The following is a 16,545-nucleotide window of genomic DNA, read 5'->3' as shown; positions in this document are numbered from 1 at the left end:
TTCTCCTAGTGGGACTCAACTAGCTGGATGTCCTTATCTGTTGAAGTCCTGAATAGTTAAGGAGTTGGTCGAATTCCATAATTATATGTGGGATAGAATCCTTGCGGAAGTCAAGAGTCCTAATTGCGTAGGAATTCTAAAGGGTCAACCATCGTAGGTTGTGAAGGGAACATATGCTCGAGGACTGCTGATGCTCGAAGACAAATATTGGAATATGTGAAGCAGCCAGGCGAGATGTGGTCAGGCATAATGTCTCGAGGATGCACATGCTCGAGGACACCATAGTTGGACTTATAATTTCATCAAAAAATAGTCGTCGAGATAATATATTGATTGGGATGTTGGAAATGTCATTATCAGTAGAAGTTCTCAAATTGCTGTCAGAGCAAAACGCGTCTAAAGGCAACAAGAGAACTGACTGAAACTGGTATCCAGCTCTAATATACTTCATAGTTTCTCTTTCCTCATGATTTATCGGATTCTATGAAGTGTCTAATTTCCCTTTCAAATAAGGTCCAAGTTCTTTATCACATTCTAAAAAAAAAAAAAAAATGAAAATGTTACCTTAGTTCTGAAATACCTTTTTCTGATGTGGAACTCTGATGGTATTGGGACAATAGTGAAAGCTCAAAAATGCTGACATATAAATGACTCCCATGCATATTTCTTCATCCATAGAAGGTAGAAAGATTCGTCCTTAAGTAAACTGCGCGTAGGTGCTTATTCTTTTGGAAAAATGCCTCCGGTGTGAAATTCATCATGATTTGTTTCCCTAATTGTCAATCTTCACGATATGTTTACCACAATTGCATCAAGTGCATCCTTATACTCAATGTGTTTTGAACTAGGTCTGAGAAAAAACTAATAAAAGAGGGCATTCAAAATAATTTCAGATTTCATATGTTTTTGAGGAAATATTAGAAACATCCTTCACCCTTCCGGCAACATTAGATATACATCACATTTTGAAAATATTTACTTTCCCTTTATCTAATATAGTGCATTATAGTCACCTTGAGAAACTGTTAATACTTAAATTGCCCTTAAGAACAAATATGAAATTTCGTATAATCATGCATAAATTTCCCATTTTAAAAAAAAACGTTTCAGTCTATTATCAAAACTAACAATACCAATTAGTAAAATTTATCATCCATTTCATATTCCTTCGTTCTTTAACTTTACCGTAAGATGGAGCATTGCCCCATCCTTAATGGTCACTAGGGCAAGGATTGAAAATATGGCTCATCCCTCGAATTCCATAATCCAACTAAATCTTTTTATTTTACTTTATTTTTATTTTACAATTTAAATAGTATTTAAAAAATAAAAAAATTAATTAATTAAACGAGACAATAAATAAAAATATTTTAATCCATGTGGCCCTCTTTGTGAAAATCTCCAACAAGGCAAGGCGGGGATGGCCACCACACCCCCCATTGCCCATCCTTATTTAAAGTAAAATTATTTGTTAGTTTTAAGTAAATAATTCAATTGCAATAGGTTTATTCACGTAAATCAACAAATAATTTCACATGTAAAATGAAAGAATCAAGAACTATATGTATCATCAACTTAATGAAACGGATGGTAAAGTTTACTAATTAGTGTTATTAATTTTGATAATATACATTTTTATTAAATAACCAAATTAGTGCACAAATGATATGAAGTTCTATACATAGTTCCCAATCGCAATTTAGATATCGACAATTATATTTAATCACTAATAACCTTTAGAGGTGGTTAGGAATGTATCGAACTTAGAAAATTGTGCTACAATAATATAATCATTAATATAATGATTGACATAATGTCACATAACATTCTATCATTGAACTATTTAAAACACAATCAACTTTCTTACTTAATCCCATCTCGCCACACTACCTTCTGTCAAAGAATTTGTCAAGATTCTTTCGTCACTCCATTTTTCAACTTATAAATAAGGTTACTAAGAACATTAAAACACGAGGATGTTTTTAATATTATCAGAAAAGTAATGAATATCTATCTATCTATGTTGTCTCTAAATTTCTCTTTGTTGAGCTAGTCATAAATTGGCGAATGTGATATGAAAAACCATGGATCAAAACAATCATTATTTCCAAACTCTTTATTTTACATATTCATTTTCAACCATACATTCACATAATAAAATATTTTACACATAAATTCAAAAAAAAATTCTACTTTTTATGCTCATTATTCAAAAATTCACTATTCAAAACATTATTATCCCCAAATAAATTACAAGGGCTTAGTAACAACTACAATAACATATTTAAGCGCAGCCTGAATAAATAAAGGAAAATAGCTCTTATTTGCAACAACAATAAAATCTGATTCAAAAAAGAATATACCAAAATCATGACATAATATAACCAAGATGAAGTTGTAGTTAAATATTAGAGAATCAAATCAAACCGAAGGCCTGTGTATTCACAGTTTCCTTAAATCGAATTCGTCGCCTCACCGGAGTGCAAGGGGTTTTGATCGGTGTTCGATTCCCAGGATACAATCGATTGTTGGTTCACGCTGTACTACGTTAATCGCCTGCGAACTAGCTGTGATATACTCTATCTCACAAAAAAATTATAAGCACAAGGAAGAACTTGAAAGTGAGAAAAAGAAGATTGTTGCTTAGAGGAAGAAGCTTACATTTCACTTGTAATTTTTCAATCTAGAGAGACTCCTATTTATACCAATGGAAGAAAAGCAAGCTCATTAATCAAGGAGTTAAACCATTCATTGATAAAGGAGTTAAAAACATGAAGAGACTTAAGTTACTTGAATTACAACATATGAAGAGATTTCTATTCAATATTTTTCATTCAATTCTAACAATCCCCCACATGAATGAAAAATGGAAACTAAGACTCCAGAGGAAAGAGAGAGTAAAACGAATCAATCCTGCATAGGATAGGTAGCATTTAGCTTTGAACCTTCCCTTGTGAAACATATCGAGAATTACTAGCAAACCAATGGATTTGATGCCTTGAACTGTTTGGCCATTTGTGTAAACCAAAACAATAGATCTCACACAGGACCATTTTAGTCACAGCATAGTTCTTATTGTTGTGTTTGTTTTGGCCATTAACACGTTGCTTGGTTCTGCAAGTGTTTTTTCAAGAATGTAGCCTTACCAATCCTTATAGAAACGATCCTTCTTCACACTCACATAGGTGAACTCAATTTTTCACAACACTTAATGATCATTAAAAGCATAGCTTAACCTGCATCTTCCAATCACTGTGAGCACCATAGGAATGAGCAGAAGGAGAACATTCTCAGTGATTTACACAGATATACATGTTTTAGTTGTCTCTTTAAACCTATATCCTGATCTCCATTCAGCTAGGTTGGGTTTCCACCATGATACCTTTCAACGTCATAGGCTGCAAGCCCATTCTCCTCGATGCTTTTACAACTAGCTCTCGAGTTAGCCTTTTGGTTAGCGGATCCGCAATATTATCCTTTGACTTCACATAGTCCAGAGTGATAATACCTTGTGAGAGTAGTTGTCGAATGGTATTGTGTCGTCTTCGAATATGGCAAGACTTACCATTATACATATTGCTCTATGCCCTGCCAATTGTTGATTGATTATCGCAATAAACACAAATTGCAGGCACATACTTTGACCACCTTGGAATATCCTCAACAAACTGGAGAAGCCACCCTGCTTCTTCAGTTGCTTTGTCCAAAGCGATGAACTCTGATTCCATTGTAGATCTTGCGATGCAAGTTTGTTTGGACAATTTCCAAGAGACAGCTGCACCACCAAGAGTAAAGACATATCCACTAGTAGACATGGTATCTGACATATCTGATATCCAATTTGCATCAGCATACCCTTCGATTACTACAGGGTATCTAGAATAGTGCAGTCTAAAATCACAAGTGTGTCTTAAATAATGTAGCACCCTAAAAATGGCTTTCCAATGGATAGCACCTAGGTTACTCATGTAACGACTCAATCTGCTAACTGAGTATGCTATATTCGATCTTGTACAAGTCATTAAATACATTAAACTCTCAATTATTCGAGAATATTCTAACTGTGATACACCATCACCAGTGTTCTTGGATAAGTGGAGACTCAAATCCACTGGAGTCCTGGCCACAGTGGTATCTGACTTGTTGAACTTGTCTAGTATTTTATCAATGTAATGAGATTGAGATAACACAAGTCCATTTGGTGTTCGAGTAATTTTTACTCCCAAAATGACATCCGCGAGACTCATATCTTTCATGTGAAACTTCGAGTTTAAGATATTCTTAGTGGCTTTGATAATCTTGTCAGAGTTACCGACAATGAGCATGTCATCGACGTATAGACATAGTATGACATATCCATAGTGTCCTTGACATGTACACACTTGTCGCACTCGTTGATTCTAAAACCACTAGAAAGCATAGCATTATCAAACTTCTCATGCCATTGCTTCGATGCTTGCTTCAAACCATACAGCGATTTAACCAGTCTACAAACTTTCCTTTCTTTACCTAAAGCCGTAAACTCCTCTGGTTGCTCCATGTAGATTTCTTCATTCAAATCTCCATTTAGGAAAGCTGTTTTTACATCCATCTGATGTATTTCCAAATTTCGCAAAGCCGCAATAACAATTATCATCCGGATAGAAGTTATTCTCGACACAGGAGAATAAGTATCAAAGTAATCTAAGCCTTCCTTTTGCTTATAACCTTTGATTACTAGCCGGGCTTTATATTTATCAATGGAGCCGTCCGATTTTATCTTCTTCTTGAAGATCCACTTGTAGCCCGAAGGCTTACAGCCCGGTGGAAGATCTACTAACTCCCAGGTATGATTCTGTAGAATGGAATCGATTTCACTTTTGATGGCTTCTTTCCACAAATGACCATTTGAAGAAGATATAGCTTCTTTATAGTTTTGAGGATCATTCTCCATCAAACATGTGAGAAAATCAGGGTCAAATGTCTTAGAAGTTTTGGTCCTTTTGCTCCGTCTAGGCTCATCCTCACTTTCTTCAACTGGATCTTTACTGCTGCCAGAAGTAGAAGATTCTATTGTCCGTTTAATAAGAGTTAACTGTTTAGGAGACTTACAAGGAAATATATTCTCAAAGAATTGTGCATTCCTAGACTCCATAATCGTGTTCGGATGAATATCAGGTAGATTCAAATAATGCACAAGGAACCTATATGCACTACTATTTTGTGCATAACTAATGAACACACAATCAATTTTCTTAGGTCCAATCTTGACCTTCTTAGGAGGAGGCACCACAACTTTAGCAAGACGCCCCCACATTCGTAAGTATTTATATGAAGGTGTCCGATTTGTCCAAAGTTCATACGGAGTCTTATCCATATTCTTTCTTAACACTTTATTCAAAATGTAATTTGCGGAAAGAATAGCTTCTCCCCACATGCTCTGTGGTAATCCAAAACTAATCAACATAGCATTCATCATTTCCTCTAAAGTTCTATTCTTACGCTCAGCAATTCCATTCTGCCGAGGTGAATAAGGTGCAGTAGTTTGATGAATTATTCCATGTTTAGCACAAAATTCACCAAACGGTGATTCATGTTCACCACCACGATCACTCCGTAGCACCTTTATTTTCTTACTAAGTTGATTTTCAACTTCTTTCTTATAAAGAATGAATTTATCGATAGCTTCATCTTTACTTTTAAGCAAGTATACATAATAGTATCTTGTGTTATTGTTGACAAAAGTAATAAAATACTTATTACCGCCTCGTGTTCGAACAAATTTTAAGTTACATACATCACTATGGATTAGTCCCAATGGCTCAATACTTTTTTCAATACTATGAAACGAAGACCTAGTAAGCTTAGATTCAACGCATGTTTCACATTTATGATTTGAATCAATTTGAAACCTAGGCAAGTAATTTAGTTTGCTTAGTCTACGTAAAACATTGTAATTTACGTGACCTAATCTACCATGTCACAAATTAAGAGACTCAAACAAGTAAACAAAAGGAGTTTTCTCATTACTCATAACAGTTGGAGTTACAACAATTACATTCAATTTAAACAAGTCATTAGTCATATAGCCTTTCCCAACATAAACTCCTATTTTGGTAATCACCAGCTTATCCGCCTCAAAGACCATGCGGAACCCATTCTTGCTCAGAAGAGACCCAGAGACTAGATTCTTGCGAATCCTAGCACGTACAACACATTAGTCAGAGTAAGCTCTTTGCTAGATGTCATCTTCAGGATCACCTTGCCTTTACCAAGCACTTCAGAAGTTGCAGAATTTCCCATAAACAACTTTTCACTATTTGTAACTGGTGCAAAAGTAGTGAACATGTTCTTGTTGGAGCAGACGTGGCAAGTGGCCCCAGTGTCCAGCCACCACTCCTTTGAGTTAGACCCCACCAGGTTAACCTCACTAATCATCGCCGTGAGGTTTAGCTCAGACATTTCATCTGAGAGATGATCTCTCTCATTTCCAACCATATTAGCCTCAGGACGCTGCTTATTATCCCTTCAAGGCTAACAACAGTCTACTGATCGATGCCCAACTTTGTCACAATTGAAGCACTTTCCATTGAACTGGAACTTAGGTTTCTTTCCTACCCCACCTGCAGGCTTCAACTGAGACCCTTTCGTAGCCTATTTTTTATCTTTTCGATTTTCGTTACCCTGTTTGGCTTTAAAGGAGTGAACTTTCTTAGTACCAGAACTTCGGCCGTACTCCAATACATTAGCCTTCTCAGAGTAAGAATTTTCTAACTTACGTTTAGCCCGTTTGTTATCCTCCTCAATGCGCAGCTTAATAATTAAATCCTCGAAAGACGTCTCTTTCCTCTTATGCTACAAACAACTTTTGAAAGCCTTCCACTGAGGAGGTAGCTTGTGAATAGCAGTAGCCACCTGTAGAGATTCTGACATGATCAGACCCTCATCATGTATTTCTTGCAAAAATTTCTTAGATCCGACATGAGCATCAAGTGCTTTTGCAAGAAATTCTGACATGAGCAGACTTCTTTACCACATATACGTGATACAGAGAATTCTGTAGACCATTCAAAACATAGTTGCCACACAAAAAATCAGCACTTTTTCAAGCGTTCCAAGTTGCACTCTTATGCACATCAGTGTCGTTTTCAGCCACGATAGGGGCATCCTCAATGAGGAAACGTGCAAGGCCCAACGTAATGAGATAGAAAACCATCTTATTCTGTCATGTCTTAAAATCAGTACTAGCAAACTTATCCGGTCGAATTGCATGATTCATCGAAAATGGAACTGAAAACGATAGCAAAGGTGTCGAAACCGCAGCCCTAGGCACTGGCAAAGGTATTGTGCCAAACTGGATTGCCGAGGCCGCAGCCGAAAGCAAAGTTGGGTTCACTCCAACATGAGGAATCCCGCCTCCAATTATCCCATCAATGGGAGAAATGTCAATCGTGGTCTCCATAGAGTTAACAACGGTCATCGCAGGATTTGGTACACCGGTACCAACAGTATTGCTTTCATTGTTCACATCGTTATTTCCATGTGATGCCATTGAACCGGAACAAGCAACAAATAATTTAGAATAATTATAAATTTGTAAAGTTGTATATAAATTTGAGATCAAGTTATCTGTTCAAAAAATAAAACTGCAGTGTTGAAGAACAGATTATTTTGTCAAATTATTAACAACTTAACAATCATTTAAAATGAATTAGAAATCATGCAAAAACCATGAACTGAAAAAATTGATAAAAACTAATGAACAAAATTTGATTTACTAGAGCCTAATTCGATTTAAGCTTGTAGGTAAATATTAGAGAATCAAATCAAATCGAAGGTCTGTGTATTCATAGTTTCCTTAAATCGAATTCGCCGTCTCACCGAAGTGCAAAAGGTTTTGATTGGTGTTCGATTTCCAAAATACAATCGGTAATCGGTTCACGCTGCATTACGTTAACCACCTGCGAACTAGTTGTGATATACTCTATCTCACAAAAAAATTATAAGCACAAGGAAGAACTTGAAAGTGAGAAGAAGAATATTGTTACTTAGAGAAAGAAGCTTGCATTTCACTTGTGATTTTCCAACTTAGAGAGACTCCTATTTATACCAATCAAAAAAAAGCTAGCTCATTAATCAAGGAGTTAAACCATTTATTGATAAAGGAGCTAAAAACATGAAAAGACTTGAGTTACTTGAGTTACAACATATGGAGATTTCTATTCAATATTTTTCATTACTTCTATTCAATATTTTTCATTCAATTCTAACAGAAGTGATAGACTAATTTATAGAATAGGCTCTTGCATGTTCGGCACATATTTAAACAAAATTTTAACAATTTTTATTTAATATAGTTTAATGATAATTTGCATCGTCCAATTAACCTTGCCAAATATGCCAGACATAAAGTGGAGTTTGGAGTAATTCAAGAGTAAGACTAACCCAAAGTCATTTATACAACAGCGACCTTATTCACACTTCATTGCACCAGTGACTTCCCAATTAACCATATCATCCTGCCTTCCAGAGTTCACTATTGCCACTGTAAACTTTTCAAGCTCAAGCGAAGATGGATACATAATTTGCTCCTCCTGAAAACCAAAAAAAAAAAAAAAAAAGGTGTAAATATTGGCACAATTAATTCCCAGATAGATTTCCAAAATGCAAAATTTCATAAAACCGAGCTTTGTCGTCCCACAGCCAATTACTTTGTTCACAGTTTCTAGCTCTCCGTAAGCTTGTTACTATTTTTCCTAATTCGCCTTTATATGTTAGAAAGCTGACCATCAGCAGTAAAAGAATTTAGCTCTAAGATACCTTCAGCATGAGTAAACGATGTTGTTTAAAATAAGCAATAATTTTCTTGTTGAAAATTATAATGAGGCGCTTATTTTAACAATAAGTGACTCGATAAAATCCAAATAAAAGTTACTTTTAAAACTAAGCCAACATGCTTTCACAAAGGAGGTTATTTAAGCCTTTTTGCATTACCTCAGGCAGTTCATAAAACTCATCTGTGGATATTTGCAGCAACTCCGCCGCAGTCTGACCAGTACACCAGGCAAAAACTTTTCCAGTATCATCTGCAAGTGTTATCTTTACATGGAAGGTACGAACAACTTCAGCATTGCAAATGCTGTGACAAAATTTACATTTAAAATCGCCATCACGAGTCTTGTCAACAAAATAGCCGCAAAGGATATGCGAAAATCTTGTATTAACATGGCAATGTTCAATTTGATCCAACCATACTCGACATACCTGAATTCAAAGACGAGACACCATATTAGAACACCATGCTGGAGAAATCAATGAGAATAGGTACATACTATCTTAAGGCAACTACATCTTTAATGACTAGAATCGACCATGTTAGATTTGGTTAACTCATCTCTCTTCTAATTTGTTCTATAGAAATCGTAACGAAAATCTTCAAGGCTAAGTAAAACATATCTCAACCAAGAACACAAGCAACCGCCCTACACAACTTCATGAGGTAATAAACAGGAATACTAAAGGGGAAACAGAGTAAAAAGATTAGTATATTAGCTTGTGCGCAATTGACAACTGCGAAATACAAAACCAAGATTACATACATGTGTACCGCTCTTCTGGATGGAGAGATTAGAAAGGTGAGATAACTTGTGGAGACAAGATGAATTTAGCAGTGCTGGCAAGCAACTTATATTGACGAATGAAGCTCCATTTTCATTCTCAAACCATGATAATTCAAGGCTGTCAAGGAAATAATCGAATCAGATGTACACATATTTATGGATAAAGAGGAGAAAATAAAAAAGCAAATGAAACACCAGAAAAGAAGCAAAATTCAGAGAACGTTAATTTCTTTCATTACTCAATAACATTAATTTTTATATGACTCACCCTTTTTTTGGTGTCACGGAAGATTTTAAACCACATACAAAAACTGTGTGGCCCGTTCCTAACCTTCCCAGTGACCTGAAAAGTATAAATTTGAGAAATAAACAAATCAGGACACTGCACTTGGCTTGTTGTAGAAATGAATGTATATAGTTTACAGAGGAATGTTACAAAATTTTACCAAGAATTAACAAAATGTAGATTTGCCAAAATTGCTCCAGTTGTATCCTCAATCTGTAGACAAACTGAGGCCTCTGAAGTACGTTTGATGTCTGTAACAATTCCATAGAGGCTGATGCTAGTCATCTTGTCACGCAGATCGACTACAAATGACTGGAACACTTCAAAAATGTAAGAGGTTAAGAAAAAATATTAGAAGTAAAATACAATTGCAATTATTGTCTATATTTGTATAGATGCAAAGAGAGTTCGTAGCAATGCTTATAACTGAACTATAACCGTATGCCAGAATAGACTTCGAACACATTAATTTTCTAGTCGAAATAGATTTATAACCACAGAACTGTATCTTTCATAATTTTTACCTAAGAGGTAAGAGCAAATTGACCGAGCTGCAGATCTAAAATGAATTACATTATCCTGTTTGGAATTGAAAATTTTCAAAGTGGTGACAAAATGGAACTATTTTCATAAAGAATCATGCTGCTAAAGATTACATCATGTACTTGTGATTTAAAAATTTTGATGGAATGCTAACGAGAACACAGTTATCAAACTTTCGTCGACCTGACTTAAACTTTCGTGTGTCTGGCTAAAGGCACAGAGCTAAATGAAGAACTAATTATAAAATTCTGTAGATTGAGCATGCTTACTCGAAAGGGATAATTACTGAAGTCGATAGAGCCTTGATAGTCGCAAGGCAAGGTTATTTGGGAAACTATATTTCCCTGACTTTGTTCACTTAGCAGCCTTGATCCTTGGCAATGGTTCTGAGTCAAAGCTACACATACCTGAGAAACCAAAGAGCTAACTTGCTTTGTTAATGCACTTGTAAATTTAATCTATTAACATGAAGTCAATAAATAATTTTATCACTTACTTGTTCCTCGTGCAGAATACGAGGCACCAAATATAACTGGGTTCCACTACCATATTCAAGGCAAATTTCATTGCAAGTTTCGAGATAACTATCAACAGGACTTGCTATATATGGTCTGTCCAGGGCAAGCATGCTTCCCACGCTGAAGAAAAACAATTGAAATCCATCATTTATGACTTAAAAAAAAATGAAAAAATGAAAAAAGATGAGGCACTAACCGTGTAAACTAGCCTACCTGAAAAGATTGGCAAGAAAAGTCTGCTCTCCCCAGAGTAGAAATTTTAACCTGGTTCCATCATTATCGACAAGAGTTATTTGCTTTCTCTGCAAACTCCCATACTTTCCTTGGATTTCCAGAGGTCCAATATGTTCAATCCTGTCCAAAATTGGGAAAAAAAGAGCACGAGTCACTGAGAATAGATAACAATAATGCTAAAATGCAGAGTTGGATGGTTCTAAGAATTAGCATGCATAGAGTATCTATCCCCTTATAAAGAAGTTGACTGTGACCATCTATAATTAAATAATATTTATAAAATGGTAAAATTGATTATATTACAGTTGAATAATCTTTCAGAAATATATTATGGCAAGAAAATGGTATTTCATAGATCTTTCTTCTTCCCGGTAATGAAAGGGCTTATTGGGCCAAACAAAAAGGAAATGAAAGAGCATATTAGGCTCATTTATTTCAAACAGAAACACACGAAAAAGACAATATTGTACCTTGCATACAAAGAATATGAAGTGCCTTCCTTCACAGCATCAAGAGAAATGGAAGAAAAGGAATCTGAGCAAAACTGTGCTCCAAGCAACATCGCATCATTATCTTCATCCTGCATCCAAACATACAAGTAAAAGTAGGTATGGAAATTGAATAGGAAGGCCATTTCATACTGGACCAACAATGACTGACAGTTAGAAAAGGCCATTAGACACAAAGTAGCTATTCATAAGACACAGCCCTTACGGTGCAGATTCAGACTATACATTAAATTTAGAGCTTCGACAAAACTGATTTTTTTTTCTTGCATCAAGTGAATACGCTTGGTGATCATGTGCAATCAATTAGTCATCATATTTCCTACCCTTGTCAATTCAAGATCTTTAGAAAGGGTGCCTTGTGTGCAAGAAGGGATTTACAATCTTAACCTCTGCATTGTGTGATTTTGTTAAAACTAGCAAAAGGGTCACTTTTGTAACAAAGTTAACCTTGAAAATCGGGAAAGAACATAGAGTTTGATGCATACCTCGTCCAACAGTATAATGAAATATTCAGTCGGTAAAAGTCGTGCACGACTTGAACTCCCTGTGGCCATTCGAAGATAACATCCAGTCAGGAAAACTTCCCTGCCCTTGTTCAGAATTCCATTTCTGGGGTCGGCTACATTGTAAAACCTGCTTAAGTATGCTAGAGATTTTAGATCAAGCAAGTTCATGAACAGGTTTGATATAGCATATGTACTTGTCCAAACAAGAAGGAATGGCAGAATATCGCAGAGCTGCTATATTCAGCTACTAGTTTGCAACTTTTACCGTATTGCTTTCCAACTTTTTTTCTCATTTGCCAGTGCATTGGATTTGGTATTCAGTGTGCAAACCTTTTCTTCCTAATACCGAGACTAACCACGAATTACTGACCATCCAAAGAGATTCCAAAACCATATTCAGAAAATAATTAAGTACCCAAAATGATCAGCACACTCAATCAACTACCACCCATTGTAAGCCCACTTACTAAGAGTAATCTTGTTGACAGGAAACCATGAGAACTTTGGTTGTAATATAATTGTATAGGATAGCTCGATGGTGGCCGATCTTAAGAGATGTAAATGGATTACTCACCAGTAGCATCATGATGATAAAATGAAAATAAAAAATGACTAAGCTGGACCTCTTAACAAGAATCAATAATGTTAGAAATGTGCTAAATTACAGTGGTTTATAAGCCTCGCATTCAAAAGAACAACTGAAGAAACGGAGTAGCTATGAACAATGTTTTGATGCTCAGAAGCATAGCATTATTATTTCATGTTGCAACTCTAAACCAAAATAAAGAGTTGATAGTTCATATAAGAATAATTTCAATTACTTCAGTTCAACTTAGAGGCATTCACCTTCTGTGCAGATATAGATCTATAGTACTAGAGCTCCAAATATCCCCCAAGCTAAGCATGTAAATATTTGTCCCTGTAAAAAAAAACATAAGTCAACTACAGGAAACTATACATGTACATGAAAGTAGAAACTGTACACAGCTGCACCAAGTGCAGTTAATCAGAGCTACAAAACAAAAATAAACAGCAGTGTAGAAGACTAAATTCCATCTTTTCCAAAACCAACAAAGTTTTCGCATTAAGCCTGAACATATATTCTATTACATGATGATAGCAACTAGAAATCTAATTGATGACCTTCTTGGACTTGTATCAATCATTGCCCGAAATATGCTCAATTACGCTGAGTTGATATTACAATTTTGAATATTTTCCAATAACATCTGAAAACAATCACTGTTTGCGCCAATTCATAAGATCTGAATGAAAATTCTCTTCGTTTAATGCATGTCAAATACACAAATGAGTTGTCCATGCAATTGTAAATGGATTTTAATGGAGATCAGAAAAAAATTTCATATTCTACAAATCATTTATAGGCTCTCATCACACCTGGAAGAATAAAAGCATCAATTACAACTCCTTCAATGACACTGCTCAAGGATAAGAACTTTTTCTCGTATATAGAATCAATTGTAACCGTGTTTGGTAGCTTCCCTCTCCTATGTTTCTTCATTAATTGAATAACGCATTCAGGCTGCTTTTTCAGAGTTCCACTTCTGTTCTGCTCGTACCAAGCCTATATATCCACGCATTCAAATTAATAGGCTACATAGTTAGGCCTAAATCAATGTAAAGCATATTAATCAGAAAAAAAAAATCCAAACATTTTAATCTGGAATTTAGTAATCAATGGAGATCATAATTGTAGACTGTAAATTTGATTCGCAAACAAATTTATCTATGTTTAATGATATTAATTGTTTAATCAGAGTTAAAGTCGAAAAAACTCATCTAGAGGAATTCAAACAATATTTACAGAACTTGTAAATATTCAGTCCTATCACCTATGACTAAAGTCTACCGGCATATATAGAGTATAATATTTCAGGTATAACAACTGTAAACTAAATATTAACCGAAAATTTGATAGATACATACATTATTTTTTGAGACAGCTCTTTCGAGATCACATACCATAATTTTAAAATTATTTAGAGCACTCAAAATTCATTTATTTAAATACATACGCATTATCATACACCTTATAGAAATTTATAAATTGACAAAAATAATTATTTAGATTAGGACCTGAAAGAGCTCAGATAAGAGAATAGCAGAGGTGACGCCACTAGAATAAGCAATGCAAGTCTTAAGAATCCGAGACGCAATCCAACTCCATCCCGGCCCGTTTATCATCTCTTCTTCCCTTTCGCTTCCTTTTCCTGATAAAATCGATTTTGCATAATCGACGAATTTAAGAAACGGATCCTCTTCTTCATTTTCTTCTAATCTAAATTGCTCGATTTCCATTGTTGAGGCCTCACTGTTCATCGTGATATCGCGAAAAAAGGAGAATTGAAACCCTAATTGATGTGAGGTTTGAGATGGCGGGTTACGAGGATAAATGGATTTAAACAGAGGTTATTTTGGGCGGGAATTTTTGCTTTGTGTTTGTTTGAGATAATTTACATGTTTGGTCCTCGTTATTTTCAAATGCATTTTTTTCTCTTTTATTTTTAACGACAAATTTTTTTACATAAAAAATATTATATGTGAATGTAAAAAATAAAAAAATAAAAAATTTTAACCACGCATTCTTTATAAAAAAATTTTAAAATGCATTATGACAAAAAAAAATGGGGCTCAACAGGCTAAAAAGTTGAGGTAAAGATAAAATAATTAATTTTAATCACATATTTTATAGATAATTCAAACGTAAAACTTCTTGAAAAACTTTTAAGAGTCGTGAAATTTCGATTTCACATAAGTTATTTAAGTTTTATCTAATTCAACATTATTTAGGCATAACAATCGAATTAACCAATTTTAGCTAATATTATCTCTCAAGTAGGCCCTACTCACATGCTATCTCTATGTAAATTCATACACATAAATACATTAATTTTTAGGAATTCATTCAATATAGAATAAACTATAAAAGTATCACTTGATTTCATATAAAAACATTTGTTATTTATTGTGCGAGCTAAACAATATATCTCCTATCGATTTCAATATTGTCCCTAAATTTATCACTTGATGTATAAGCAATTGAATATCATTAAACACACAGTAAGCCTTGGTTGTTCGTGACTTCTCGTTTTTCTTTTGCAAAGTGCCAAATTTACTCACGTTAATAAAATTCTCAGTGATTTGAATTTTCAGCATCTACAAGAGACTCTTTTTAAACATAATACTCTATTTATCTTAAATAGTTAACTCTTAAAATTATACTCTGAAACACTCTTTAAAGTAATATTTTTATTTAAAGAATGAATTTGACTCTCTAAATGTAGCTTGATCTAGATGCAAATTGTATTTTTTGATAGGAAATATAAAAAATTTTGAGATGCTCATATACTGGAATATCCATTGGAATCTACATCAAGAATCAATTTGGATGACATGTTTGGTATTCAATATAAATTAATGTTATAAGTTAGCCAAATGTTAGAGTACTAAATTTTAGCAAGTTTGTATTGTTTTTACCAATGCCGATGAACTTCAAACATCTATTAGAATATCTTATTTCTGTTAGTGGCACCAATTGCAATTGCATCATCATCCATGGTACCCTAACTTCAATAACATTTGTCACCAATTCTGCTTTGGTACTTCTGTAATGATACAAATTCTTACATCAGATTTACAGAATAGCTACAAGATTATAAGATTGAAGGGACATTGGTGGTTTGAATAATTTCTATGCAAGCAAATATATAAACACACAAGTTAGAGCCTTGGTGGTGTTGAGACATTTCTATTCTGTGATCTCGAGTCACTCTTTGCACCAACCTTCCCAGATGGCCCAAATTGAACATCCAGTTTTGAAGGGTCTAAAGATAGTTTCGTGATGATGAACTTGTCTAAATTGAAACCACTTCCGCTGGAATCAGAGGACAAACTGTCCAATTCACCTTCACCGTTGGATTCTGATATCTTTAACGAAGAATCCTTGACCTTGTAGTATTGGTTTTGGTCAATATTCAAAAGTTTCTTTATGCTATCAATTGCCGGATCAATTATGTCTAAGAATCCCATAATCCATGATGCATCATCAACAACTTCAGTACGCTGCATTTCAAAACGACAATCACGTACATCTTAGCCCCTGTTTGGTTTGGACTAAATTCTCAAAATCAAAGTCAACAATGCATGCATGCTCGGAATTTGGAAAGAGCTTGTTTGGATTAGCTTAAGAATTAATTTATGACATGCCAAACGTGTTTGAAATCCATTTTGCCTTGAAAGAGTGGACTTTGGACAGAGATTTATTTTTCTCTCACAAAATCAATGTCCTATTGTTGCATTTAATTATATGTTGGGTATTAATGCACTTAT

The 16,545-nt window shown here is 34.6% G+C and overlaps 1 protein-coding gene across 1 annotated transcript; it reads right to left on the bottom strand.

The window, feature by feature from the left end:
* Positions 1 to 8,244: 8,244 nt before the first annotated feature.
* LOC111383377 lies at positions 8,245 to 14,568 on the bottom strand. The gene is made up of 13 exons (XM_023007485.1): positions 14,293 to 14,568; positions 13,594 to 13,780; positions 13,042 to 13,114; positions 12,175 to 12,322; positions 11,651 to 11,760; positions 11,160 to 11,300; positions 10,925 to 11,066; positions 10,698 to 10,835; positions 10,046 to 10,197; positions 9,868 to 9,942; positions 9,579 to 9,717; positions 8,974 to 9,243; positions 8,245 to 8,573 (listed from the first exon to the last, which is right to left on the bottom strand). Exons 1-13 carry the CDS (start codon positions 14,533 to 14,535, stop codon positions 8,451 to 8,453), a joined length of 1,941 nt encoding a protein of 646 aa, XP_022863253.1. The 5' UTR covers positions 14,536 to 14,568; the 3' UTR covers positions 8,245 to 8,450.
* Between the last annotated feature and the right edge of the window lie 1,977 nt (positions 14,569 to 16,545).

This window comes from Olea europaea, unplaced genomic scaffold (genome assembly GCF_002742605.1).
Source record: "Olea europaea var. sylvestris unplaced genomic scaffold, O_europaea_v1 scaffold2668, whole genome shotgun sequence".
Taxonomy (NCBI): domain Eukaryota; kingdom Viridiplantae; phylum Streptophyta; class Magnoliopsida; order Lamiales; family Oleaceae; genus Olea; species Olea europaea.
The sequence above is the reverse complement of the archived record's forward strand: the minus strand, read 5'-3'. Positions and strand labels throughout refer to the sequence as shown.